General features: G+C 36.2%; 1 protein-coding gene and 1 long non-coding RNA gene across 5 annotated transcripts in view; one reads left to right on the forward strand and one right to left on the reverse strand.

The window, feature by feature from the left end:
- Positions 1-27,975, forward strand: part of LOC126968782 (uncharacterized) — a 559,194-nt gene that overhangs the window by 37,629 nt on the left and 493,590 nt on the right. The window lies entirely within an intron of this gene.
- The window catches only part of LOC126968699 (zinc transporter 2-like), a 53,459-nt gene continuing 27,467 nt past the window's right edge, over positions 1,984-27,975 (reverse strand). For 3 of the 4 annotated variants that reach the window (XM_050813769.1, XM_050813766.1, XM_050813768.1), the window contains exons 2-10: positions 22,341-22,504; positions 20,356-20,460; positions 17,485-17,605; positions 14,935-15,114; positions 13,579-13,669; positions 11,539-11,697; positions 9,540-9,671; positions 6,740-6,848; positions 1,984-4,569 (exon numbers count right to left, since the gene is read on the reverse strand). In XM_050813769.1, the coding sequence (XP_050669726.1) occupies positions 4,424-4,569; positions 6,740-6,848; positions 9,540-9,671; positions 11,539-11,697; positions 13,579-13,669; positions 14,935-15,114; positions 17,485-17,605; positions 20,356-20,460; positions 22,341-22,504 (1,207 nt within the window). In that variant the 3' untranslated portion in view covers positions 1,984-4,423. The remainder of the gene's footprint in view (positions 4,570-6,739; positions 6,849-9,539; positions 9,672-11,538; positions 11,698-13,578; positions 13,670-14,934; positions 15,115-17,484; positions 17,606-20,355; positions 20,461-22,340; positions 22,505-27,975) is intronic. The other variant, XM_050813767.1, reaches the window with a different exon arrangement.

Genomic DNA, 27,975 nt, shown 5'->3' on the forward strand with positions numbered 1-27,975 from the left:
TTTATGCTGTGAGTTGTTATTATCTACAAGAATAAAATTATTTAATGATTTTCTTTACAGAACAGATTATTAAATAAAAATACAATTGATCACTTAGAATTTCAGATAAGCAGTCGGAAAATAATTGTTTTTATTACTAATATAAAATTTAAATGACTTAATTAAATCTAAATTTATTTAATGAGGTTATCATGAGCCGCCATGATACTACGTCATATTATGTAAAAAAAAATGTTCTTCATTATTATATCAAGGCACATAGATTAAGGATTAGTCTCCGCTGCGTTCCAACTAGATACCGTACGGCCTTAGAACAATAGCTTTTAATAATGGCATCTTTCAAATTTTATAACATACGCCTTGTGTTATTTTACATTGAAATTAATAAAATACAAAATACTTGTAGTATTATTGTTACAAACATTTTAGTATGCAACCGGCATTTTAGTTCAATTATTGGCAAAGTTTAACAGAACATGTGGCACGTCAACGTCACACTTAGGGTATGTTCCGATATGCACTGCGACCACTGTACAGTGTGACGTCAATTTAGTACACTGTGAAGCCGTTCCTTTATAGCCAGTTATACTGGCAACTATTTAAAACGGAACGCAATCCCGTATACTGTTCCGCATTTTTGACGCAGCATTCAAAAGAGTGTATTAAAGTTTTCTAGTTCGTTAAAAAAACTGTTGTTGGAGTACTCTCAAATTAAAAATATTTGGGATTAAACTGTAGGTATTGTTTATAAAACGTTAGGCACTCGAATGGTTTTGACTGATCACGTGATCAAAGTGGTGCGAGTACCTTACCTCGAAAACGCCAGTGCTCACAGTAGAATATGGCGGCGATTTATGACGTCATATATTTCCCCAGGGTACTGCGGCAGTATACTGGCAGTCCATAACGGAATGAGTTTTTCTACAGTGATAGCACTGTGCAGTGCATATCGGAACATACCCTTAGTTCGAAACTAGCTCGAGTACGCCCACTTGGGCTAAGTATTAGTTGCCGCACTTCGCGACTGCGCCTGCGTTATCTAGTTAGAGCGCAGCGGAGACCAATCGGCAATACAGATTGCCGATTAAATAAATTAATCTAAGTTAAAGCATTTGTTTATATGACCGACTGACGTTACAATAAAAGAACAATGTAGCATGTATTCTTCAAATAAAAATTTATAGCTTTTAATGACTAGATTTTTAGTGGCTTCGTACCTCAGGATTCAACAAGTACTCTTTTCAAAAATGGATGTCAGAATAGTTTAGTTTGTGTGACTATATATATTTATAGTATAATTAATAATTTAAATTATGAGTTTTTTTTATCAAACAACGTCTAATTGACTAACTAAAAACCTGATTTTAGCAATAGTATTGTGTATTGACTTTAGTCGTTGCAGAGAAGTTGTGTTGAATAATTGACAGTCTGCGACCAAATGTCTTATCTTAGTACCTCTGTATGCAAACATTACTTCAAAGTTCATCATCATCAGCCGGAAGACGTCCACTGCTGGACAAAGGCCTCCCCCAAAGATTTCCACGACGATCGGTCCTGCGCTGCCCTCATCCAATGTATTCCGGCGATCTTGACCAGTTCGTCGGTCCATCTTGTGGAGGGCCTACCAACACTGCCTCTTCCAGTACGTGGTCGCCATTCGAGGACTACTACCGTGGCACAGCCTTCTGTCTGTCGAACTATGTACCCTGCCCACTGCCACTTCAGTTTCGCAAAAACGGGCAAAATCGGTGATTTTTTTCCCTACGGATCTTTTCATTTCTGATTCACAGGGAAACTCCAAGCATAGCCCTCTAAGCGACAATGAGCTTCTCCATAACGTCCATAGTTAGAGATTCCGGATGTCATCACTGCCAACACTCACAAAGTTAGATATTGTAAAAAAGACAACATCTAGAATACTTATTGTTAAATAATCTTCGAAGCAAATAACCAACTAAACTAGAAAAAAAATGAAATACAAGAAACAATTAAAACTTTTTAATAATTCATCTCAACTTACAACTAAGGAAGACAATTCCTCCTTTAATGGAACTTTTTTTAATTACTTACATGAGTAATACAATATACTTTAGTTCGGAAATATTTTCAAAACTCAGAAATAACATCGATCTTATTAAATTGATTTCATAAGTGTACACAAATTGTAACAATAATATCACAACCAACATATTATACTAAATATTTGGTCCCTGTTTCAATTCATACTAAAAAGGCTACATAATATAATTTAAACATCTAAATAGAGCCTTTTGCTGCTAGACAACCGATGAAAACTGGCCAGGTTTATTACTAACACAAACAAGCTACGTCTTACACTAGCGATTTGTATGTCACTTTGTGTTATCGTTGATTGCTCAAAATAGAGGTTGCCGGTTAACCTCAATTTTTTCGGACGTTTTCACAGCTGCCAGTCTAGATGTATAAATGATTTAAGCTACATTACATCTATAATACGAGGCTGTTGTTTAAACAACAGTTTCCGCCATTCAAAATATTGCTAAATTCATATGACATAATAATATGGATCAACCCAGATGTTCATAATTTATTGACCGTACAGCTTATCCATACTAAAACATACCAATATTTAATACTCTATACAATATTTGAGCCATTGTTTACCAGTAGGATATATCTTTGCACATGTTACCATTTTATGCCGTGAAGCAGTAATGTGCAAGAATTATTGAATCGATTTGAATGGAGCCGCTAATGAAGTTACCGGGCTAATGAAATTACATCTAATATCTCCAAGTGATTGGTTTTACAAGAATCCTGAGCGGGATTGCGTTTTTTTTATGGAAAGAAGGACAAACGAGCGTACGGGTCACCTTGTGTTAAGTGATCACCGCCACTGACATTCTCTTGCAACACCAGAGGAATCACAGGAGCGTTGCCGGCCGTTAAGGACGGTGTACGCGCTTCTTTTGAAAGAAACCATGTCGTATCGTTATTGTAATAGGCAGGACATATAATTAACCACCATCAAGTGAACGTAATTCTCGTCTCCTCACTTTTGCTCATAAAAAAACATATAACCTTAAATAATTTTTACGTTCGATAGAGTTCTTGCTGCTATACAACCGATGAAAACAGGCCAGGTTTATTACTTACACATACAAGCTACGTCTTACACTCGCGATTTGTATGATACTGTGTTAGTGTGCTCAAAATATAAGTTGACTGTCACCTTCAATTTTTTTCGACCTTTTTTTGAAGTTCTACTTCTTAAGGCGCGTTATGAAAAAATGATGAGGGTGAAATTTTAAGATGTGCGCGCATTACTGTAACACAAAAGTAACATATTGAAGTTGGTTATATAAATATGTCTGTTAAACATTGACAATTAACAATTATTGACTTTTGACACATTTTTGACATATTACATTGATTGTTTGTTCGAAGTTTTCCTATTGTGACAAAGAAATAATCTAAGCCTCGTGCCAATAATGAAACTATTCTAAAATGGCTGCTATACAGTTCGGTCTGACAGCGAAATAGCGATGGCAGATAGGTAGATATATTACATGTGCGAGTGAGAGGGAATTATATTAATTCCCTATAATAGTGGCCGCCATTTTAGATTCGTTTATTGGCACCATTTACAGAGTTAACATCTATTTTGAGCAATGCACGCACACTAACGTAAAGTGTCACACAAATCGCGAGTGTAAGACGTAGCTAAACTAATAAATCCGGCCTATTTTTATCAGTTGCCTAAAAGCAGGAGATTATCTAGACGTATAATTTATCTAAGGGCACGGGTTAAAGTAATTTATTTTAACAATATAATATCGCAACACATTTCATTAACATTACGTTTTTCTTTGTGTGTACCACAGAATATGGCCAGAGGCATTTCCGCTCTCTTTCTAACGATTATTTACATAAAAGATATAAATAACACTGGTTCTGTTACACAAATTAAATTTGAAAACAAAAAGTGGCTTTCACGCGCTCTTCCACAGAGCCAAACTTTAAGAGTCCACATCGTTCATAAATTTTCTCAACAATTTAATTTGTATAATTAATCCCAGAAGTGAGGGTTATCACTTCAAAAAAATAAACTGTTCTGTTAATCTATATCCTTTTACACTATTGTAATTAGCGATCGCGCTTCTAGGAAATTTTTGTGTTTGCTACAGAAAAAACTGCCCACAAACAATCTAATAACAACAGCGGTATACGAAGTATCAATAAATATAGCTAGAATAGAGGCAAAAATGTTATAGGACAGATTATATCTGCGGCGAAAAAGGGCAATTTCCAGTCGCATATTAAGTTCTAAACCAAATAAAACATGCCAAACTTAGCGAAGATTACAACTATTACCGCACTAAAAGATTCACGATAAAAAATTTTTCGCACTCTTTCATATCATATAAGGCAAATTTGAGTTTCGTTACGTTTGCGGCATCTTGCACTGGTTACAGTCCTCCATGGTGTCGCTGAACTCCTCGATCTGGAGCGTCATCTCGAAGAAGTTGTATTTCTCGTGCACCATCCGCGTCGCCTGCTCGAGTATCTTCTGTGGGCTCACGCCCGTGCCTGATGAAGAAATAACATTATAAAATTTTACAAAAATATATGCGACCGTTGGAGAACCAAAGTCATCGACATATTTAAATAAAACACTTTTAAAGAATTAAAACACGTGCAATTGTAACTGTGTTTTTACAGTAGATTTTTGCGTAAAATTTATATTAAATTATTATTTCAGATAACCCGACGTTTCAAGACCTTTCCAGATCTCTTTTTCAGGGGAACTGCAGATAAAATGAGTCAAAGATAGTATATGTCATAGTTGTCATTGGTTTTTGGCAAAATTTACTGACAGTTTCCTCTTCTTTTTTGGTATCTGTAGTTGTGAGTTTTAATTAGATATCCCAGGTGATAGATAATTTTGGACCGCCTTCTCTATTGAAATTTGGGTGTTTTTAATTTCAATGGTTTCACATAAGTCTTGGGAGAAATCTATTCTTCATCGACATAGCCCAAATGATTGCGAAACTGATGTGGCAGCGGGTAGGGCACATAGTTCGACAGACAGATGGCCGTAGGGGAAGTAAAGTCCTCGAATGGCGACCACGTACCGGTAGACGCAGGCCCCCTCAAGATAGACTGACGATCTGGTCAAGATCGCCGAAATACGTTGGATGAGAAATTTATCAAAGAAATTAACATCTTGAATGTTGCTTCTCAATATATTCTTGATAACAACAACGGATGACACTTCACTTATATTCAAATTGAAACGAAGCCAAGTTTTATATGACTATTGTTATATAGTCATAAAACCAAATATATTGAATTCACCGCGCCAAATGTCAAAAATGTAGATGCGAATATTTTATTAAATGGTGAGGTGGTAAAACCAGTGGAATCTGCTGTATTTCTTGGCATTACTCTTGATTCCAAATTGCAGTGGGGCCCCCATATTGAAGGATTGGCGAATAGTCTTAGTTCTGCAGCATATGCGGTTAAGAAAATTAGACGGTTAACTGACATAGATACGGCGAGATTAGTATGTTTTAGTTATTTTCATAGTATTATGTCCTATGGTATATTGTTATGGGGCAGTGCGGCCGATATTAATACCATCTTTGTGCTGCAGAAGAGGGCTATTCGCGCTATTTATAACCTAGGTCCTAAAGAATCATTAAGAGAAAAATTTAAAGAAATAAACATTTTCACTGTTGCTTCTCAATATATTTTTGATAATGTTCTGTATGTTCATATCACATTGAGGAATTTTCTAGAAACTGTGACATTCATAATGTTAACACGAGGAACAAACATAAACTTGTTATGCCTACTACTCGGTTGGGTCGAGTTAGTAAGTCTTTTTTGGGATATGCTTCTACAATATGATCCCAGAAAATATACAAAACGAATGTGTTACGAAATTTAAAAGAATTGTTAAAAAACGTTTGTGTGGGAAAGGTTATTATAGTATAAATAATTTTCTTAATGACACCACGGACTGGGATTAAAGCCAACACCCTCAGGCTCTTTAATTATAAATGTTTATTGTACGATATCACATTATAATCCATATTTTATATTAAAAAAAAGCTCGCTGAGTTTCTTGCGCCCATTCTTCTCAGGTCTGAGGCAGTCTCTTTTGAATGGGTGGTAGTTTTTGACGTTCAATAAGTGATTTTAAATCCTATTTTGAATAAAAATATTTGAATTTGAATTTGATGTTAATGGTAAGGTAATGTATGTTCATAGGTACATAAGTGAATTAGTTAGAAACTACCATAACCATAATGTTGTTATGGCCAAGAACAGACATAAAATTATAATACCCACTACTCGGCTAAATCGAGTTAGTTAGTTTTTTTTTGTGGGGCGATGCGATACAACAAGATCCCAGAAATGTACAAAAAAAAGTATTACGTTATTCAAAACAATAGTTTAGAAACGTTTGTGTGGTAAAGGTTACTATACCATAAATGGCTTTTTTTAATGATACCACAGATTGAGAATGGAGCGACCGCCCTCAGGCTATTCAAAATAATAAGTTTAATTCTACAATATTACTTTGTAAACATATTTTTTCTATGAAAAAAAAAAGCCCGCCGAGTTTGTTGCGCCCGTTCTTCTCAAGTCTGAGGCATTCGTTTTGGAATGGGTGGTAGTTTTTGACTTTCAATAAGTGATGTCACATCCTATTTTGAATAAAAATATTTGAATTGAGAGAATCGATACTCACGAATGGCAAGGTGTGCGGAGAGCGCGGTTTTGTCGAGCGATAGTGCCCACATGCGCAAGTTATGCACGCGAAGTACGCCGGGCAGCGACAAGAACGTGTTGGCCACCTCCTGCAATGTTCCCACCATTTAATAAACTATAAACTTTATCCAAGATGAATCATTTTCATCCAAATACACAAAAAAATTAAAAAAAAAAAATTAGATGAAGCCACAACCTGAGAGTTGAACAAAGCATACAAGATTTTATAACGATAAGTTACTCGAACGGTTAGCTCAGTTGGTTAGAGCACTGGCACGGAACGCCAGAGGTCGTGGGTTCGAGCCCCGCATCGTTCATAAAATCTTATTTGTGTATTAATCCTAGAAGAGAGGGTTATTACTTTAAAATATAACAAATTGTTTAGATTTACAAGAGCGACATCTCAAGTCAATTTCCTAATATGCAAATATTGGGGTTGAGCAGATTACCAACTGTAAAGTAGATCCTGTAGATAAAGCCACAACCTGAGAGTTGAACAAAGCATACAAGATTTTATAACGATACGTTACTCGAACGGTTAGCTCTGTTGGTTAGAGAGCACTGGCACGGAACGCCAGAGGTCGTGGGTTCGAGTCTCGCATCGATCATAAAATTTTATTTTTCAAATTTTATTTGTGTATTAGTTGTGTATTAGTTATCACTTTCAAAAACATAACAAATTATTTAAATTCTTCGATGTTGAACAGTTTTAATTTTCATTTTTATCCCTAGAATCCCAACTTCTCTTAAAAGTCATACTATCTAATATATAAAATTCTCGTGTTGTTTACGTTCGTGATGTCGTTTGTTACCATACTGCTCCGACACGGCTGAACTGATTTATATGAAATTTTGTCTGCATATCGGGTAGGTCTAAGAATCGGCCAACATCTATTTTTTTATTAATTTGTATAGCAATACGTTTGATGGGTCAGCTAGTCATTATATATTAATAAATGGAGAGATTTATTTTTCCTTCGGTTATAGTGCAAACTACTGAACCGATCGGATAGGTATATATAATATGTGGTGATTATTTATCTATACTAATATATAAAGCTGCAGTGTTTGTTTGTTTGTTTGAACGCGCTAATCTCTGGTACTACTGGTCCGATTTGAATGATTCTTTCAGTGTTGGGTAGTCCATTTATCGAGGAAGGCTATAGGCTATGTTTTTTTTTCAAAATTAGGGATCCGTAATAAAATTGCTATTTTGTAACTCAAGGTGTAAAATCGACAACCTATTTTTGCGTGCGCTGCAAAAACTATTGACAATAGAACAAAATGATGTACAGGCTATAATATAGGCAATATTTCATTACTTATAAAACTATCGCGTGAATTATACTTTATATGGCAAAACAACGTTTGCCGGGTCAGCTAGTCTTCTAATATATAAAATTCTCGTGTCACGGTGTTAAACTTTGAGCTCCTCCGAAACGGCTGACCGATTCTCATGAAATATTGAGTGCACATTGGGTAGGTCTAAGAATCGGACAACATCCATTTTTCACCCCCCTAAATGTTAAGGGTGGTCCACACCAATTTTTTTTTTATATTTTTTGACATTTTTTTTTATTTGTTTGATTATGAGTCAGCATAATACATGCAAAAATACATACAACTTCAAATTTTCACCCATCTACGATCAACAGTTACTTTTGTTTCGCGATTTTATTATCGGCAATACAACGTTTGCTGGGTCAGCTAGTAATGTATAATATAATTCAGTCAATGACATTTCATTACGTTTGTCAATTCATACAATGAGCGGGCGCGGGGTTCTTATTTTTTATGGCAAAACATCGTTTAATAATAAAATCAAATTATATATACTATAATAATAAATTTAATTATGCAATAGAGTACGCAAAAATATTTATAGTGAAAAGGTATTCTAGACTTACCCCCTTATTCATAATAGTCTGCTAACTTAAAGCATTGCTTACTCTGTCTTCTTCTATTGACCTAAGTCAGAATGAGAAAAAACACTCCTAAGCGGCTGTTTAAAGTTAGCGGACCATTATGAATAAGGGGGTTATTAGCTCATTTAAACAATATGTATGCTTTTTCGTTTAAAACTTGCACGGATTTACATACAAGACGTAAGGCTTCAAATATTTTACTCTCATAATGTTCATATAATGACATTACTAAGAATTATTTTGTTTCAACTAGTTTTTTATTATACAATATAATATCTATCTTTATATATATATATTTCTTGTGTGCGTGTGTATGTCACTGAACTCCTCCTAGACGGATGGACCGATTTTGATGAAACTTTCTGTGTGTCTTCAGGTGGATTCGAGGATGGTTTAGATTCACAATCGAACTACCTCCTAAACGGCTGGACCGATTTTGATGATATTTTTGTGTGTTCCAGTGAATTTGAGATTGGTGTGTGTCTTCAGGTGGATTCGAGAATGGTTTAGATTCACAATTAAACTACCTCCTAAACTGGACTGGATCGATTTTGATGTTTTTTTTGTTTGTTTCCGTGAATTTGAGTTTGTTTTAGATTATATAATTGAAGATATAATTCTCCTGCTCATGTGTATGTTAGTGAACTCCTCCTAACGGCTGGACCGATTTTTCAAATTTAAGACGTGTGTACAGAACAACGTCTGTCGGGTCAACTAGTAATATTATATTAAAATAAAATTAACAAAAGTTGACTATTATTGGACTGTCGAAAATAGGTTAACACTGGAGTAAAAGATGTCCGAAAAACTCGATTCAAATGCAGTGTGATGATACAACATAGAATGGTAAATTACCTGAAAATCGACTCCCCTCGGCGAGCCTTCCATCAGTACCAGCAGGGTATCCTTGATGATGTTAAAGGTGGTGAGAAGCACCAGTATTGAGAACAGGAACGTGCAGATCGGGTCCACCAGCACCCACTCCGGCTACAAACATATTAGAAATAATCGTTATTACAAAAAAAAGATTAAACATGGCTTAGACACGAGTTTTGTTAGACAGTGATCTACTATAACGACGTCTAAAATGTAGTTTGTGTTTAGCTTGTGTTTAACTTAAACGTCGTGAAGCACAACATAAACTGTACAGGAACAATTAAAGGAGCGGAAAACAATTTTTGACAGCTGTCATCCATCTGTCATCAGCTGCCAACTATCTGTCATCATGTAATCTAAATCTCCCATATGAATATGATCTATCCGTTAGACACACCTTAGACAAGCTTCGACTCTTGTTTGAATATAAGCAATTAAAGGAACGGAAAGTAATTTTTGACAGCTGTCATCAATCTGTCATCAGCTCCCAAATATCTGTCATCATGTAATCTAAATCTCCCATATCAATATGATCTATCCGTTAGACACACCTTAGACAAGCTTCGACTCTTGTTTGAATATAAGCAATTAAAGGAACGGAAAGTAATTTTTGACAGCTGTCATCAGCTCCCAAATATCTGTCATCATGTAATCTAAATCTCCCATATCAATATGATCTATCCGTTAGACACACCTTAGACAAGCTTCGGCCCTTGTTTAAATATAAGCAATTAAAGGAACGGAAACCAATTCTTGACAGCTGTCATCAATCTGTCATCAGCACCCAAATATTTGTCATCATGTAATCTAAATCTCCCATATCAATATGATCTATCCGTTAGACACACCTTAGACAAGCTTCGGCCCTTGTTTAAATATAAGCAATTAAAGGGACGGAAAGCAATTTTTGACAGCTGTCATCCATCTGTCATCAGCTGCCATCTATCTGACATCATGTAATATAAATCTTCCATATGAATATTATGATCTATCCGTTAGACACACCTTAGACAACTTTCGACTCGTGTTTAAATATAAGCAATGTCTAAAGACTGTTGAATGTTAAACAACAGAAAGACACAGATTTGCAATAGATCTTTTTTAAAGCAAATGTCAACACAATATGTTTAACTGTTTTGTAATAACACAGATTATGTTCATTCATAATTAATGAATTACATAAGTTTTAAGAGCAAATGTATCCACTTTTATAATAAATTCCCAGCTTTGGTTAAGACATTCGTGTAAAGTTAAACTTAGAAAAAAAATGGCAGTTGTATCTTTGCAGATAGAATGAAAAATTAGAACTTTTAGTAGTTAATTTAATTTCAATAATATATTAATCAAACAAAAATACTATTTTAACAATGCACAGTATATACACATTGAACTTTTCCTTATAACTTTCACTTATAAGATACACACAGCACTAATGTTGCACAATATGTCAGCTGTATAGCTACAGATACACTGCTTTAAGCATTTCGGTGATGCGAACTGACGAGATTTCAACCGTCTGAAATGTATCTAACTATATATATTTATATTAACCTTTTTAAATATTTATTTTTCGCGTGCTCCAGTCATGACCACATCGATGACGCAAGCCCATAAGATTTTCACTACCAAAAGTGCCCAACGCGAAAACGGCTCTGCAGTAAGATTTTTTTTTTATGGAATAGGAGGACAAACGAGCGTACGGGTCACCTGTTGTTAAGTGATCACCGCCACCCACATTCTCTTGCAACACCAGAGGAATCACAAGAGCGTTGCCGGCCTTTAAGGAAGGTGTACGCGCTTTTTTGAAGGTACCCATGTCGTATCGTCCCGGAAACACCGCACAAGGAAGCTCATTCCACAGCTTTGTAGTACGAGGGAGAAAGCTTCTTGAAAACCGCAGATTTTATTGATTTTTTACTGAACTGCAGATTAGATATCTTAATTATTAATTCCCATTTGGGGTACGTTGCCGCATTACCTTGAAGTATATGACGATGGCTGCTACTAGGACACCAAAGCTCTGCAGGAAGTCGCCGACCACGTGGATGAAAGCAGCTCTCACGTTGATGTTCTCCGTGTGACGCTCGACCGGCGTCGACGATGCACTCTCGGCATCTTCACTGTCAGACCGGTCCTTCTGGTAACATAGATGGTACATTAAAACATATTCACAATAAGAGACGGGAAATTTAGTTTAGTATGAAACGTGCAGTGAGATTTGACATAAGTTTGAAATAGTAATCACAATATGGCGACGAAGTATAATCCGGCTAAGTTTGAAAGCGGACAGTTGCTTAAAACGTAGTGTATCTACGCCTCCGTTTTAAGGGTTCCGTAGCCAAATGGCAAAAAAACGGGACCCTTATAGATTCGTCATGTCTGTCTGTCCGTCCGTATGTCACAGAGACTTTTTTCCGAAACTATAAGAATTATACAATTGAAACTTGCTAAGTAGATATATTCTGTGAACCGCTTTAAGATTTTCACACAAAAGTAGAAAAAAAAACAATAAATTTTGGGGATTCCCCATATTTAGAACTGAAACTCAAAAATGGTTAGGTCTTCAAAAATGATATTTAGGTTTCTTATATCATTTTTTTCTATAGTGAATAGTTTGCGCGAGAGACACTTCTGAAAAGTGTCCGCCTGTAACTTCTAAAATAGTAGAATGATAAAACTAAAAAAAATATATGATGTACATTACCATGCAAACTTCCACTGAAAATTGGTTTGAACGAGACCGTGAGTGAGACGAGTGAGTAGTTTTTTTTAATACGTCATAAATCGTTTATGTTACTTGCTGCTACGGAACCCTTCATGGGCGAGTTCGACTCGCACTTGGCCCGTTTTTTTTACAAGATTATAGTCGTGATCTGTCAATCACTGCACTTTTCATGCATTTCGCTTTTTTGGAGTTTACTCCTTAAGAATCGATTTTCATATAAGGCGCCGGTATGAGAAAAATATGGAGGGTAAAACCTACTCATCAAATAGGATAGTAACGTTTTTGGTGCGCATAATTTATCGCGAACGTTCACTTTTCAGTTGTGTGTGTGTGTGTGTGCACAGCATACACAGTATACTGCGTGATAGCTAAGGCCGGGTTCCCATTACGCCGGACGGGCAGATTTACCGGCTCGGTAAAACTGCCGGAAGACCTAATGGCTAAGGAATATATATGAAGCTGTTCACATTATGTCGGATCCGGAAAAAATACCGAGTCCGGCATTTTTACCGAGCGTTTTGTCACTGCGAAGTGCCGGTAAAACCACCGGACCGGAGTAATGTGAACGAATTTGCGCCGGTATCTCTCCCCCGCTCGCCGCGCCCGTCACTCGGCTCGCTAAAAGTAGACGTGTAGCATTGACATTCAAGCAGAAACTTTAATTACGCTTGTTCAAGATCCGGTGTAATGTGAACATTCTGTCCGGTGTCCGGTTTCCGTCATATCTACCGGTCCGGCATAGTGGGAACAAGGCCTTACGCATGTCAATAAAAAAAAAAAGACTTGTTCTTGAGGAGTATACTCCAGTCGTGCGTCGGAGCTGACACACACACACACTTTTTTCTTAGAGAGTTTAGCTAGGCCGCTATATACAATCATTCTCAATAATTTTCGATGAGGCTAAAATTTTGATAGTGAAATTACAGGTTTACTGAGGGTTTTAACCTAGGCTACCATGAATTTTTATTTTTTTTTAACCTGAGTGGAATCTATGATCACTGCTCTTCCACAATACTCCCTACAGGGCGTCGCCAACAATAGATTACCGGGACTCAAACTTCCTTTGCCGGAAACTGCATAATCCGCACTGACTGAAGGTCTGTAGGGTGTAACTAGTGAAATTTCTGAGCAAATGGGACTTAACATCTTATGTCTCAATGTGACTCAGAATTTTCGAGGTTTTTCAAGAATCCTGACCGGCACTGCATTGTAACGACCTGCTTGTCTCGTCCCTTATTTCCATAAAAAAAAACTGACATTGTGTAAGTTGGTAAAGATAATTATTAGGTTTACCTTATTGTTGAGGACGGGGTTATTACCGCCGTGAGAGTGACCGTGGCCGCCGCCGTGACTATGACCATGTTGGTGCAGCGTCAGGCCCATACTGCAATACAAGTGTAATTAACAAATATTGATAAAAATATAATAAAAAATCTAATTATAAGGCAGTGTTGCCAAAAAATATCTACTAAGTACAGATTTAAATTTTCTTTTAGTGGTTTCTACTCGGATGTCCTCGCAAGCTGTTTAAAAAATGCGGTAGGCGTTTTTTCAAAGTATAGAACTTTTGTTATTGATTCTAGATGCCTCGAATTTACCAGCGGACACCGACCGAGTATCGTGATTGTACTTAAGTTTTTTTTTGTTTTTATGGAATAGGAGGACAAACGAGCGTACTGGTCACCCTTTGTTAAGTGATCACCGCCGCCCACATTCTCTTGCAACACCAGAGGAATCACAAGAGCGTTGCCGGCCTTTAAGGAAGGTGTACGCGCTTTTTTTGAAGGCACCCATGTCGTATCGTCCCGGAAACACCGCACAAGGAAGCTCATTCCACAGCTTTGTAGTACGACGGAGAAAGCTCATTGAAAACCGCACTGTGGAGGACCGCCACACATCCAGGTGGTGGGGATGATATCGTAACTTGTGGCGTGTCATGCGAAGGTGAAATTCGGCGGCAGGAATCAGGTTAAACAGCTCTTCGGAACACTCCCCATGATAAATGCGGTAGAAGACACACAATGAAGCGACGTCTCTACGCAACAATTATTTAATTGGAGATGGGTTATGTTCTTGATTGCCATGATTGTTAGTGGCTAATAAGTACTTATGTTTTAAGCTTACTGTCAATACTTTACATATTTTAAATAATTCTCTTCCTGAAACATCTACCGCTGCAGTGAAATACGAGACTATAAGATACTGTATAAGACTTACTTTAGTAAATCTAAGTAATGGGACATAAATTTAGAAGTAAGTATTTATTTTTATTATATTTGATTGTGCATTTATAATTTTTGATATCCCAAGGTAGTGGTAAATGGTATTCATGTTTTTTTTTTACCTAAATGAAAAAAAAAACTAATGTTTTAATTCTTTATAAATATTTAAATATAATATGAAAAAAAAAACTTGGTGAGGGGTTGGGTTCGAACCTAAACTCAACACTCCCTCTCGGGAACCAGAGCTTAAATCTGGCGCCTTAAACCACGCGGGCAAACTGACTGAAAAGCAGTAGTTGAAATTAATGAAACAACTTCACCGCTACTACAATGCGACATGCGTCAATAGGGCGAAAAATTTTGAGGCGACGTAATAACATAACTTAAATAAATTTGAATGACTCAAAATGATTTATAAGACACTCACATAAGATTGACGGCGACGCCAACAGCCGACGTGATCAGCATCACGGTGGCGTCGATCTCGAAGTCCTGGTAGATGACCCGTTGGATGGCCATGTACACCAGGATGCCTGTCACCACCCAGATCAACAGCACCGACGTCAGGGCGCCTATCACCTCCGCACGATACCATCCAAACGGCATCCTATAGCAACATCAATATATTTATCTACACCCATGCTTTAAATCCTCTATTGAAGATTCTAAAACAGTTAGCTTATTGCCAACATTAAAACACCCAATGTTCTAATAATAACCATTACATCATCCAAACGAGTGTTGTAATGTTGTACTGAATTTCATAACAACACGTTGTTTTTTTTCGATCCCTTCTTGCTCTAAGAATTTCAACAGACAGCCACATTCTTATTGCACGGTGCGTGGTATCTGTATGATTTTAATAATATATAACTTCCTTTACTATTAAAAAAATACTATTATTTGTGTGTGCTACATATTGATAGCTTTGAAGTCGGTGCCAGGCCAAATGTAATAGTAAGTACCCACACGTGACTTTGTGCGGGATTGCTTCGTCTAGAACAAAATAGACACGCGTGGCCAGACAACCTTAATAATCACAGTAAGTAAGCTGTTTATAATAATAATTTTTATTTTGTTTAGGGCTTGGCACTGACTTAAAATCTATCAATAGGTAGCACATATAAATAATAGCATTTTATTAATATTAAAGGTAAAGGTGTATTAAATTAAATTTTTAGTTATTTGATACTTTTCAGTTTTTCAAGTCGGTTTTTTAAACGTAGTTTTTTTTAAAGTCAGATTTTTTAAACGAAGTTTTATATATTTTTTTCTTTTAGTTCTTTTAGTTCTGTCAGGTAATAATAATATATAATCAACCTGAATAAAAACTAAAAAATCCGTACAAAAAACAATTATACCAGTCACGTAGACAAAAATATTCATAAAATGAAAATTACTGGGCCAAACTATGTAAATTTTCTATGGGACCAAATGGCAGCTATTCTGCATGGGACTAAAGAAATAATCACGTAAATCGGATCATAAATCTCAGAGTAATCGGTGAACATACATAAAAAAAATACTGATCGAATTGAGAACATTACGTTCCATATTACCAAAACGTCGCGCGTCGTAAAAGAAGTAGGCTATTCGAATCCCCGCCATTTTCCTTCGATATTTTTATTGTTTTGTTTACAAAAAATGAGCGATTCAAGTTTTGACAGCACATCACCAGATATTTTAAACGTTGCAAACTACTAAAATAAATAATTCTTTCATTAATACTAAATTTATTTTTATATAATCAGTAATGGATGATATTAGGTTACTACTAGGACTGGCTGTGTTAATGTTAGCAGTAAGCTAACTGTTTCAGAATATTTAAGAGTATTCATATTCTGGGTGTAGATAAAGTCTTGTATGCAACTGTTGATAATTAGGTATTAAAACACTCATGTGATACTATTATCTCCCACATTCGTGTTAACAAATAACTAATAAAACACTTTTTAAAGGATGAAAACGCGTGTTTTAATAGTTGCATTAGATTTTTTCGTAAAAGTTACATTTTTTATTCTTTTTTCTTTCTTTCTTTTAGTCATACCCGACGTTTCGAGACCTTTCCAGATCACGTTTTACTGCAAAACTCTCATATTAAAAAACACAGTTACAATTACACGCGTTTTAATATAAAATAATACGAAAGTCTCAGGCCTAAGGGTGTCCTAAAAGACGACTGAAGGCTTTTACCAGTGAGTCATTTGCACAGGATGCCGGCTAGATTATGGGTACCACAACGGCGCCTTTTTTTATGAAAATACGGGATGAGACGAGCAGGACGTTCAGCTGATAGTAATTGATACGCCCTGCCATTACAGTGCAGTGCTGCTCAGGATTATTGAAAAGCCCAAAAATTCTAAGCGGCACTATAATTGCGCTCGTCATCTTGAGACAAGATGTTAAGTCTCATTTATCCAGAAATTTCATTAGCTACGGCGCCCTTCAGACCGAAACACAGTAATGTTTACACATTACTGCTACATGGCAGAAATAGGTACCCATAATCTACCCGGCATCCTGTGCATAGGAACCACCCACTGGTAAAGCGCTGTTTCTGCTGTGAAGCAGTATTATTGTGTTTCAGTCTGAAGGGCGCCGTAGCTAGTCAAATTACTGGGCAAATGAGAGTTATCATTTTATGTCTCAAGGTGACAAGCGCAATTGTAGTGCCGCACAGAATTTTTGGGGTTTTCGAGAATTCTGAGCGGTACTGCATTGTAATGGACAGGTCGTATCAATTACCATCAGCTGAACGACCTACTCGTCACGTCCCTAATTGTCATATAAAAAAAATCACATTCTGTCAAAATTTGAGTCAACTATTGCGGTTTATGGATGTACAACTCCCTGGCATCTCAAGGAAAGATCCGCAGATTTTACTTGCACCCATCATCCATCCTGAAGCATTCCTCTGCCAAATTTGTGGCAGATTTTAATATAACTCTATTCCATAAAGGATTGTGAGGGCATTTACCTTCTGGTGGCGGGTCTGGTGGCGACCCACAGCGAGAACAAGGAGATCATGAAGCTGGCGAAGTCAGTAAGGAGATGCGCCGCGTCTGTGGCTATCGCCAGACTGTTGGATATGTACCCACCTGGAAGTATCAAGCTAAACATTATCCACGACCACTGAACTCTGGAAGACGTGCTTCTTGACAAATAATCATGATATAATTCGGTTAATTTCAGTCCCCGTAGGCGCTGCTTGAGATGAATTTAAAAAAAAAGTGGGTAAAGTGTAATCTTTACGCGCGATTGAAGTAAAACTTAAGGCGACACTAAATGCCAGCGACCTTGAGCGATATGAGTTTACGGCTGCCGGCCCGCCATCTATGTAACAAAGCCAATATTTTCAAAATTCTTGCGTGGAAAACAGTTTACATGCTTACAATCCTCGTTATTCACTACTAATCTAAATAAATGAACCTACACAAAAAAGTACAAGCTATAAGAATAACTTTTCTGAAAGAAGTACCAAAAAAACACGTCACGCCATGCCAAAAAACTTGTTTAACTTCAAATAAATGTGGTAGTTCAAAAAGGCTCGGCAGTGTTAACTATAACCAACAGCAAGCATTAGCAACCTACAAATAAGACTAAAGGATATGTGTAACGGGATTAAGTACTGTTTATAGCTCCAAATGCTATACTTTCACCACAAAACTTATCTAAAAACACCATGTTTGCGTGTTTTCTGCTTACTCTTCGCCTTAAGGCCTGGATTAACTTTGATAAGTGATTAGGAGAGAACAAGTATGGACAGCGACTGATTAGTGCAGGTGACTAGTTGGCTGCGTAGTAACGTGATTAGAAGCGTGTTCTATTTGTTGCGAGTGAAGTGCGAGTAGCCCCGTCCGGCGCCCTCCCTTCCCCCTCACTCGCAGCGTACCTGCCACTAAACACGAGAGCAAAGTAATATTCCGTCGTATCTTCAGCAGCCAATTCCTTAAGTAGTTGCTAGCTTGCGCCATGAATGGGTCTTCTATTGCTATTATTAATCCATTTTCGAACCCATATTTTTCGTCTTGCATGTTCAGCTTCCAAAATTTCTTTGGTTTCAGATACCACCGCGTTAAATACTTCTTTAAGTACTTCTTGCAATTGCAAGCGCTTCTCTATATTCATCCATACTTGCCGATCGACCCCTAACAACTGAATTTACTAAACAGAGCCACTAAACAAGAATTGGACACTACTTGCACTATACACCTGCACTAATCATCCTCAATAACTAATCACTTGCACTCGCACTAATCAAAGTGAATACAGGCCTTTAATAATAATTAACTTTATAAATAATTAACAGACGCATGATTACATTAAATAAATACGTGTTACTAACTAAGCACTCACGTATTACTGAAGAGCTAGGAGCATTGTTAATTTTTTTGGTATTTTTTTTCACGGAAAATAAATGCCTTTATTAATTTAGAACATAATTAATATTATTTTATCAAGTGCGATTTTATATATTTTACAAAGAATGATATAACATTATTATTCATCAGAATCACTTACACTTTTTACAGTTCAGGTCATTCATTATCAGGTTCTTGAGTTTCTCTTTTATTCTTATTTATTCATGAAAGAGTAAAATTATCCTGGGTTTCCGCCATTTTATTTGACTGATTAATATTTTCATTATATTATATTCTATTTATAATTCAGTTAATTGTCCATTCGTACATTTTAAAATTTTCACTCATGATAATAAGAAATTGAAGGTTATATTATTATTGGCACATATAAATATGACGTTGTTATTGAATATTAACAAATATGGCTGAATGGACTCGAACCCTTTGCCTATCCTAATAATGGAAACGAAAAACAAAAACCAAGATCAAATTAACGAATGTCAGAAAATTTCTGAAACCTTATATATTATTTATTGCAATAGTAGTAAGAAAAAAAATATTACTGAAATATCTTTAAAACCATTGACGGCTTAAAAAATTCTTTTAATTGAATTTGTACTGAGAGTTACTTCCGTCAGAATAAAATTCTGAGTTACCCCAAGTTGCGCCTGAAGAAGTTTTACTTAAAAAAATATCTAAACCGATGTGCCCATGTCTTACCAGATAAATGACGACATATAGACAAATCACGTCGCATAAAAAAAGCCGAAATATCAGATGTTCAAATTTTTCAATCATAATTTACAAGCATTTTATTCCTATAAAATATTTTATTTACTTAAATGTGGAAAAATTAATTAGAATATAGTTTTTAAATTCGGTTATACCCAATGACCTATTTTACATGCCAATTTAAATCAATATTGATCAATATAAAACTTTAATCTTTTATAAGGTTTTATCTTTATCTAAATGTATTGCTTGTATGTTAACTAACCCCACATTAAAAGTATCCAGCATATATGAAGATTCCAATGGGAATTCAAAAGCGTCCTTAGTTAACCAAGGACATTTCAGGGAAGTAGTTCCTTTGAGGAATATGGGCAATACCCATACCATAGATCCGAAAAGACTCGTAGGCAAAGGGGAACATTTTCATAGACTCAAAATAGACTGTACCACATTTTCAAAGGGCTATCTTACACCGGGACACCACCCACGGTCTGTCAGCTACCAAACTAGACACCATACAGATACCAGGGTTACGACGCGTCCGAGCTATATAGAGTTGTATACACTTTGCTGATAGCGGCGACCATGTTGGACCGTGGTGTCCCGGTGAAGCCCTTATATGAAAGAAATCATGAAATAGTTAATTTAACTTAATCGTCGATAATGGGTTCTCAGAGTACGTAAGTCCATACATTTTCACAAACGCTCTGTAAGATGAACAAAGCCAAATTATTATAATGGGTAAAATTACTCACCAACAATTTCACATATCATAAAAATAACGCAGAGTATGCTGGCAATGATCAGCTTCCTGCGGGCTCTTCTATCAATCTCCTCATTGCGCGATCTGTGACAATGCCCTGGTAACAAAATACGCACGTTTATTACAGTTTTGGCCAAAAGAATTAGTTCTTTGAGAGGAGTAGAACTGAGTAGAACGGTAGCAGAGGACAACTAGCTACCTCCTTTTGTGCGAATTATACTAATTAATCTTACCCCAAACTAGGCTTAGCCTGTACTGTGGTTGCAAGACAACCTACAACATATTTAAACGTACATAGATACATATAAATATCCACGAGTCGGCAACAAACATCCATATTCATCATATAAATGGTTGCACCTATCGGGATTCGCACCTGGAACCTCTAGCTATGTGGGCAGGGTCAATAACCGCTGGGCTATATTGGACGTCAATTATCAAGCAATACTCCCAAAGTCAAGGTTTGGGTCCAAAAGAGTTCTTCTTTAAGCGAAGAGTGATCTGAATAGTACGGTAGCAGACAACACCTATCTACATTCTTTTGTGCGAATTATACTAATGAGAAGAATAAGCAAGCAATACTCCTGTTGCAAACCTTTGAGGTACCACTTCTCTGTTTGTAAGTTAAGGTTTGTGTCAAAAGAGTTCTTTAAGAGAAGCATGATCTGAGTAGAACGGTTGTAGACGACAACTTAATACGTCCTTCTGTGGGAATCCTACTTCAGAGAGGAATTAGCAAGCACAGCGATAACTCCCGTTGCTGACATTTGAGGAACCACTTGTTTGAAAGATCCAATGCATTGTTCAGAAAGTCTGCTAGCAGTGAAACTCCTTTGGGGAGCTTCAAGCCAAGAGATTTCTCTCACTAGTCATGTTTAAGGTCGTCTGCATCTCCAAGACATCTGGTAATGCAGTTTTCCATGGACACGGGTATAATTTACACCAGCTGATCCACTTTTAGCCCGTTTGCAATAATATATAGCAAACATCCATATTCATCATTTATATGATGAATATTGATGTTTGTTTCCGAGTCATGGATGTTTATATGTATTTATGTATGTTTAAGTAAGTATATTGTATTAAATATATTGCAGTAGTACCATATTAGTTACATAGATTTACAAAATATCTGTTACAAAGTATATGTTGATAACATTAATTTTACAAGTATTCTGGCCTCACACTAGGATTCCCTGTGTCGTGAGGTCCAGTCTCTTCCCCTATAATAGTACAAAATAAAAATAAAATAAATTTGCGTGTATGTGTGTGTATGGATATATCGTTGACTTGTACCTATAGTACAGGCTATGCCTAGTTTTGGGCAAGATAATTTGTGTAAAAGTGTGTCAATATTATTATTATTTAAATAGCACTGTGCATTTCCACAGATATTCTCACATATTTCGACAATTTTTTTTCATGTTTACGCTTGTGTTTATTTTCACATTTAACACTAGTCTTAAAAGTTCAACATTATTTTACTTATAAATTCATTATTAATAAAAGTCCAAAGTAATGATTGTATAAGTTCAGTTTTGCTCACGTGTTTTAATCCTTTAAAAAGTATAAATCTATATGTTTTTTGTAAAAATGTTAATTTTTTTTAATGAAAATTAGGGACGAGACGTGCATGACGTTCAGCTGATGGTAATCGACACGCCTTACCCATTACAATGCAGTGCCGCTCAGGATTCTTGAAAAACCCCAAAAATTCTGAGCGGCACTACAATTGCGCTCGTCACCTTGAGACATAAGTCGTCTTATTTGCTCAGTAATTTCACTAGCTACCCCTTCAGACCGAAACACAGTAATGTTAACCCATAACTGCTTCACGACAGAAATACGCGCGGTTGTGGTACCCATAAACTAGCCTTCATCCTGTGCAAAGTACCCTCCCACTGGTAAACTGGTTACTAGCGAAATCAGAAAAATAGTGTCTGCAGACCAGGTTAAACCTTATTGTGGACAACATACTCTCAATGTCAGTGATGCTGCCATTCCTCCGCTTCTCGTCTCCGTTGGCGCTGGTCTCGATGACGGCGCAGCAGCCGGTGGAGGGGTTACCGTGCACACAGAATATGACGCGGCGACCCCGCGCTGGACTCTCCGTTCCGTAGCTGGCTTTGCCTTCCTTGATGCTGGAACGATCACCAGGTCTATTATCATCTATTCATTGAAAAGGAGGACAAACGAGCGTACGGGTCACCTGGTGTTTAATCTCCTCTCGCAACACCAGAGGAATCACAGGAGCGTTACCGGCCTTAAGGAAGGTGTACGCGCTTTTCTTGAAGGTACCCATGTCGTATCAACCCGGAAAAACCGCACAAGGAAGCTCATTCCAGTGCTTTGTAGTACGTGGAAGAAAGTACTTATAGTAACTTTCTTCTTAATAAGGAATACTTCTAGACGGTTTTAATGAGATATTGTAACATTCGAAAGAGGAATTCGTGATTTCAGACACTAAAGATTAATATCTATAGATCTTAAGGCGACACTAAATGCCAGCGACCTTGAGCGATATGAGTTCACGGCTGCCGGCCCGCCATCTATGTAACAAAGCCAATATTTTCAAAATTCTTGCGTGGAAATCAGTTTATATGCTTACAATCCTCGTTATTCACTACTAATCTGAATAAATGTACCTACACAAAAAAGTACAAGCTATAAGAATAACTTTTCTGAGAGAAGTACCAAAAAAATGCGTCACGCCATGCCAAAAAACTTGTTTAACTTCAAAGAAAAGTGAAAGTTCAAAGAGGCTCGGCAGTGGTAACTATAACCAACAGCAAGCATTAGCAACCTACAAATAAGACTTAAGGATATGTGTAACAGGATTAAGTAGTGTTCATAGCTCGAAATGCTATACTTTCAACACAAAACTTGTCTAAAAACACCATGTTTGCGTGTTTTCTGCTTACTCTTCGCCTTAAATAAAGGATTGGTCTCCGATGCGTTCCAACTAGATACCGCAGGCGTAATCGCAAAGTGCCGCAACTAATACTACGCTCAATGTGCCACATGTTCAGTTAAACTTTGTTTATAATTGAAACTAAAATGCCGGGTTGCGTAGTAAAACTTTGTAAAAATAATACTAAAAGAAACAAGAAAAACACTGGGATCACATATCATCAGTACATATTTTGTATTAATTAATTTCAATGTAAAATAACACGAAGCATATGTTACAAAATTTGATAGATGCTATTGAGTGTCAAGATGCCACGCACACAAGCATCTAATAGTTGCCGTGATAAAAAAAGCTATTGTTCTTAGGTAGTGCTAGGTAGTGTTACTAGTATTAAAATACAGGCCCGGCCTAGTTTAATGCTAGTGATAATTAAAATAATATAAAATATTTTAATTAGAAGCATTACTTATTTTATTTTTATGAAATAGCAGGACAAACGAGCGTACGGGTCACCTGTTGTTAAGTGATCACCGCCGCCCACATTCTCTTGCAACACCAGAGGAATCACAAGAGCGTTGCCGGCCTTTAAGGAAGGTGTATGCGCTTTTTTTGAAGGTACACATGTCGTATCGTCCCGGAAACACCGCACAAGGAAGCTCATTCCACAGCTTTGTAGTACGTGGAAGAAAGCTCCTTGAAAACCGCACTGTCGAGGACCGCCACACATCCAGATGGTGGGGATGATATCCTAATTTGTGGCGTGTCGTGCGAAGGTGGAATTCGGCGGCAGGAATCAGGTTAAACAGCTCTTCGGACACTCCCCGTGATAAATGTAAAACTATAATTACTTTCTTTGTGATAACATTCATATAACGTCTTCACAGCTATTATAGTTTAGCATTATGTTTTATATATATATCTTTGTATTTTACAGCTTTTGCAAAAATTTAATTGTTAAAATTTAGAATAATTACTTACTGATTAGTGTACGATAAATAGTGTATCTAACGTTACTTACTTACTTGTATAAATAAATAAATGAAAAAAAAAATGTGAAATCTAGTTGGAGCGCAGCGGCGGCCAATCCTTAATCTAAGTCTATATATGTTTTTGAAGGCCCTTCTTAATAATAACAATATCGTTTTTGATAATCCAGCGTCTTAAATATTATTTACGTATCTTATCTCTGATATGTAAATACGGCCTTGTAGTTGACGATATAATTATTGTAATCCTACTGTATGTAATGACAAACGCGGAAGTGTGTCCGACTGTTTGTTACACATAAGGCGAAGGGTTAGCAGAAAACACGCAAACACGGTGTTTTAAGACAAGTTTTGTGGTGAAAATATAGCATTTCGAGCAATGAACATTACTTAATCATGTTACACATATCCTTAAGTCTTATTTGTAGGTTGCTAATGCTTGCTGTTGGTTATAGTTGACACTGCCGAGCCTTTTTGAACTACCACTTTTCTTTGCAGTTAAACAAGTTTTTTGGCATGGCATGACGCATTTTTTTAGTACTTCTCTCAGAAAAGTTATTCTAATAGCTTGTACTTTTTTGTGTAGGTACATTTATTCAGATTAGTAGTGAATAACGAGGATTGTAAACAAATAAACTGTTTTCCACGCAAGATTGTTGAAAATATTGGCTTTGTTACAAAGATGGCGGGCCGACAGCCGTGAACTCATATCTCTCAAGGTCGCTGGCATTTAGTGTCGCCTTAATAAATAGGAATCATGTAATATTTTAGAAGTTATACTTCTTTAGGCGCGTTATGAAAAAATGATGAGAGTTAAATTTTAAGATGCGCGCGCATCACTGTAACACACACAGGTTGAAGTTGGTTCCTAAAATTTTCTGACATTTGCGTCATTAGTTTCTTTTTTAAAGGCAAAGGGTTCGAGCCCATACAGCCGTATTCATTTTTTAATAATTAATTTTCAAAGCCATCTTTGCAAGACTTTTAAAAAATTGTAACGTAGAATAGCACGAGGAATAAATCTATTTAATGATTTTTGCTTCGTTAGGCCAAAAAAGTATAACTTCTTGCGTGCATACATAAGTAAACACACTTTTTTATCTACACCCATTCATTAAATTCTCTAATAAAGATTCTGAAACAGTTAGCTTATTGCCAACATTAAAACAGCCACGGTCCTAAAAACCATTAAATCATCCAAACGAGTGTTGTAATGAAATTCAGTTCAACATTATATCATCCGTTTTCATGATAACACTCCTTTGGATGATATTATGGTTACTAGGACTTATTTGTTATTTCCGAACGAAAACTCACCCGTCAAAATCTTTTTTCAAAAAGTTGCTGTGCAATGAACAGAAAGTTCATTGAAATCTCTACTTTCCGATGGTGTATATGTCCATTTACCATTGTAAAGTATATTTTTTTATTCTTTAAGCAAAATGTCTATTTCTAAACATTTTTATAATTTATTTGTAAGGACGTTTATGTATAATATTTAATCAAATATCTAATTTTATTCCAAATTGACTTTGAAATTTTTTAACAAATTTTGCTGTGACCGGAAGAGGAAAATATCCTTATATTCCGAGTGAGCAAACATATTTATTTTGTGTTCTATAAACGGAACCATTAATATCCGCAGATAAGACGGTCCAAAACACACATCAAACAGATAATCCGATAGCGCGACTGTGTCGGCCACAGTCCCGTAACACGATATCGCTATCGACGGGTTTATCGACCTTACACGAATGTCGGTTACTTCAGGTGTCATAGAAAAAAAAACGCCGGTCACACGAAGCGATCGGACTATTGTCATGACAATTTACTTTTAAAATACATATTTTTGTAAAAATATCTTTTGCATTGCGGCCATTTTGAATACGCGATTTTGGCAAGTGCTGTGTGTAACTTTACCACACATTCACAAAATTAGTAAATGAAAACAAATATTAGCTTAAGTCAAAGTCAAGTCAAAATCAAAAGATTGCTCGTCAACTTCAATCACAAAAAATACAATTCACAGACATACATATTAATTACACTAAAGTTTAAACATATACATATTTTTAAAATAATGCAATCCCGTAAAACAATACAAGGCTGAACCATAAAATCCATAAAAAAACAACTATAATACTATTCAATTCCATATTGTAATATCGTTTACGTAAACTTCAATACTGTAATAAGACTTCGACATAAGTCTGCGTTTAATAATTGATCCCAGAAAATGTACAAAACAAATGTGTTACGAAATTTAAAAGAATTGTTAAAAAACGTTTGTGTGGGAAAGGTTACTATAGCATAAATGATTTTCTTAATGATACCACGGTCTGGGAATAAAGCGAACACCGTCAGGCTCTTTTATTATAAATGTTTATTGTACGACATTATAATCCATATTTTTTATTAAAAAAAAGCCCGCTGATTTTCTTGCGCCCATTCTTCTCAGCTCTGAGGCAGTCTCTTTTGAATGGGTGGTAGTTTTTGACGTTCAATGAGTGATTTTAAATCATTTTCAATAAATATTTGAATTTGAATAAAAGATTTAAACGTCGGTCGTTACTTAAGGTCTCTCTATCCCAAGAAATCGCCAAAATAACGCATAATTGAAGCCATTTCTTGACGGTTTATATAAAGCTTACAAAAAATAATTATATATCTACACAATATGAGACGAAAATTCATTTTTTCTTTACATTTATATTTTTTACAGACAATGCGAAAAAAAAATCACCAAACCACCCCTAACCAGTTGGAACCATGCTAATCATTCAATCTAGATAAAAAAATGTACGAAAATTTATAAATTGTACACCAATACTATTTAACATGACATAGTTTCGTAAAGAAAGTTATATTATTTTTTGTAATAAATTAAAAATGCTTCTAATTCTGAATTAAAACTATGGCGATCTTGTGAAAGAGATAACCTAACTCCCCTCGATTCCTTAAGGCCATTGACTCGGTCCCCAGCCTTAAGGCAACACTTAATGCCAGCGACCTTGAGCGATATGAGTTCACGGCTGCCGGCACGCCATCTATTCAACAAAGCCAATATTTTCAAAATTTTTGGGTGGAAAACAGTTTATATGCTTACAATCCTCGTTATTCACTACTAATCTGAATAAATGGACCTACACAAAAAAGTACAAGCTATAACAATAACTTTTCTGAGAGAAGTACCAAAAAAATGCGTCACGCCATGCCAAAAAACTTGCTTAACTTCAAAGAAAAGTGGTAGTTCAAAAAGGCTCGGCAGTGTCAACTATAACCAACAGCAAGCATTAGCAACCTACAAATAAGACTTAAGTATATGTGTAACAGGATTAAGTAGTGTTCATAGCTTGAAATGCTATACTTTCACCACAAAACTTGTCTAAAAACACCATGTTTGCGTGTTTTCTGCTTACTCGTCGCCTTAATCTTAAATGGCACTGGTCCTCCAAAACTGGAGTCTACTAAAGTTACAGTTGTCCATACTTGACCACAATACTGATTTTTAGTGACCCCATTGTGTGACGTTCGGAGCTGAACCGACATTTAGGAGTAATTCGGTAGAAGACACAATACTGGGGTGCACCAAACGCGAGATGACAGCAATACTCCATTAGAATCCCTACGAATATTATAAACTAGCTGACCCAGCAAACGTTGTATTGCCATCATAGTATCACCATCGACTGAAGTAAATCTATGCATACAGGTA

The sequence above is a fragment of the Leptidea sinapis genome, chromosome 16, assembly GCF_905404315.1.
Source record: "Leptidea sinapis chromosome 16, ilLepSina1.1, whole genome shotgun sequence".
In the NCBI taxonomy this organism is placed as follows: domain Eukaryota; kingdom Metazoa; phylum Arthropoda; class Insecta; order Lepidoptera; family Pieridae; genus Leptidea; species Leptidea sinapis.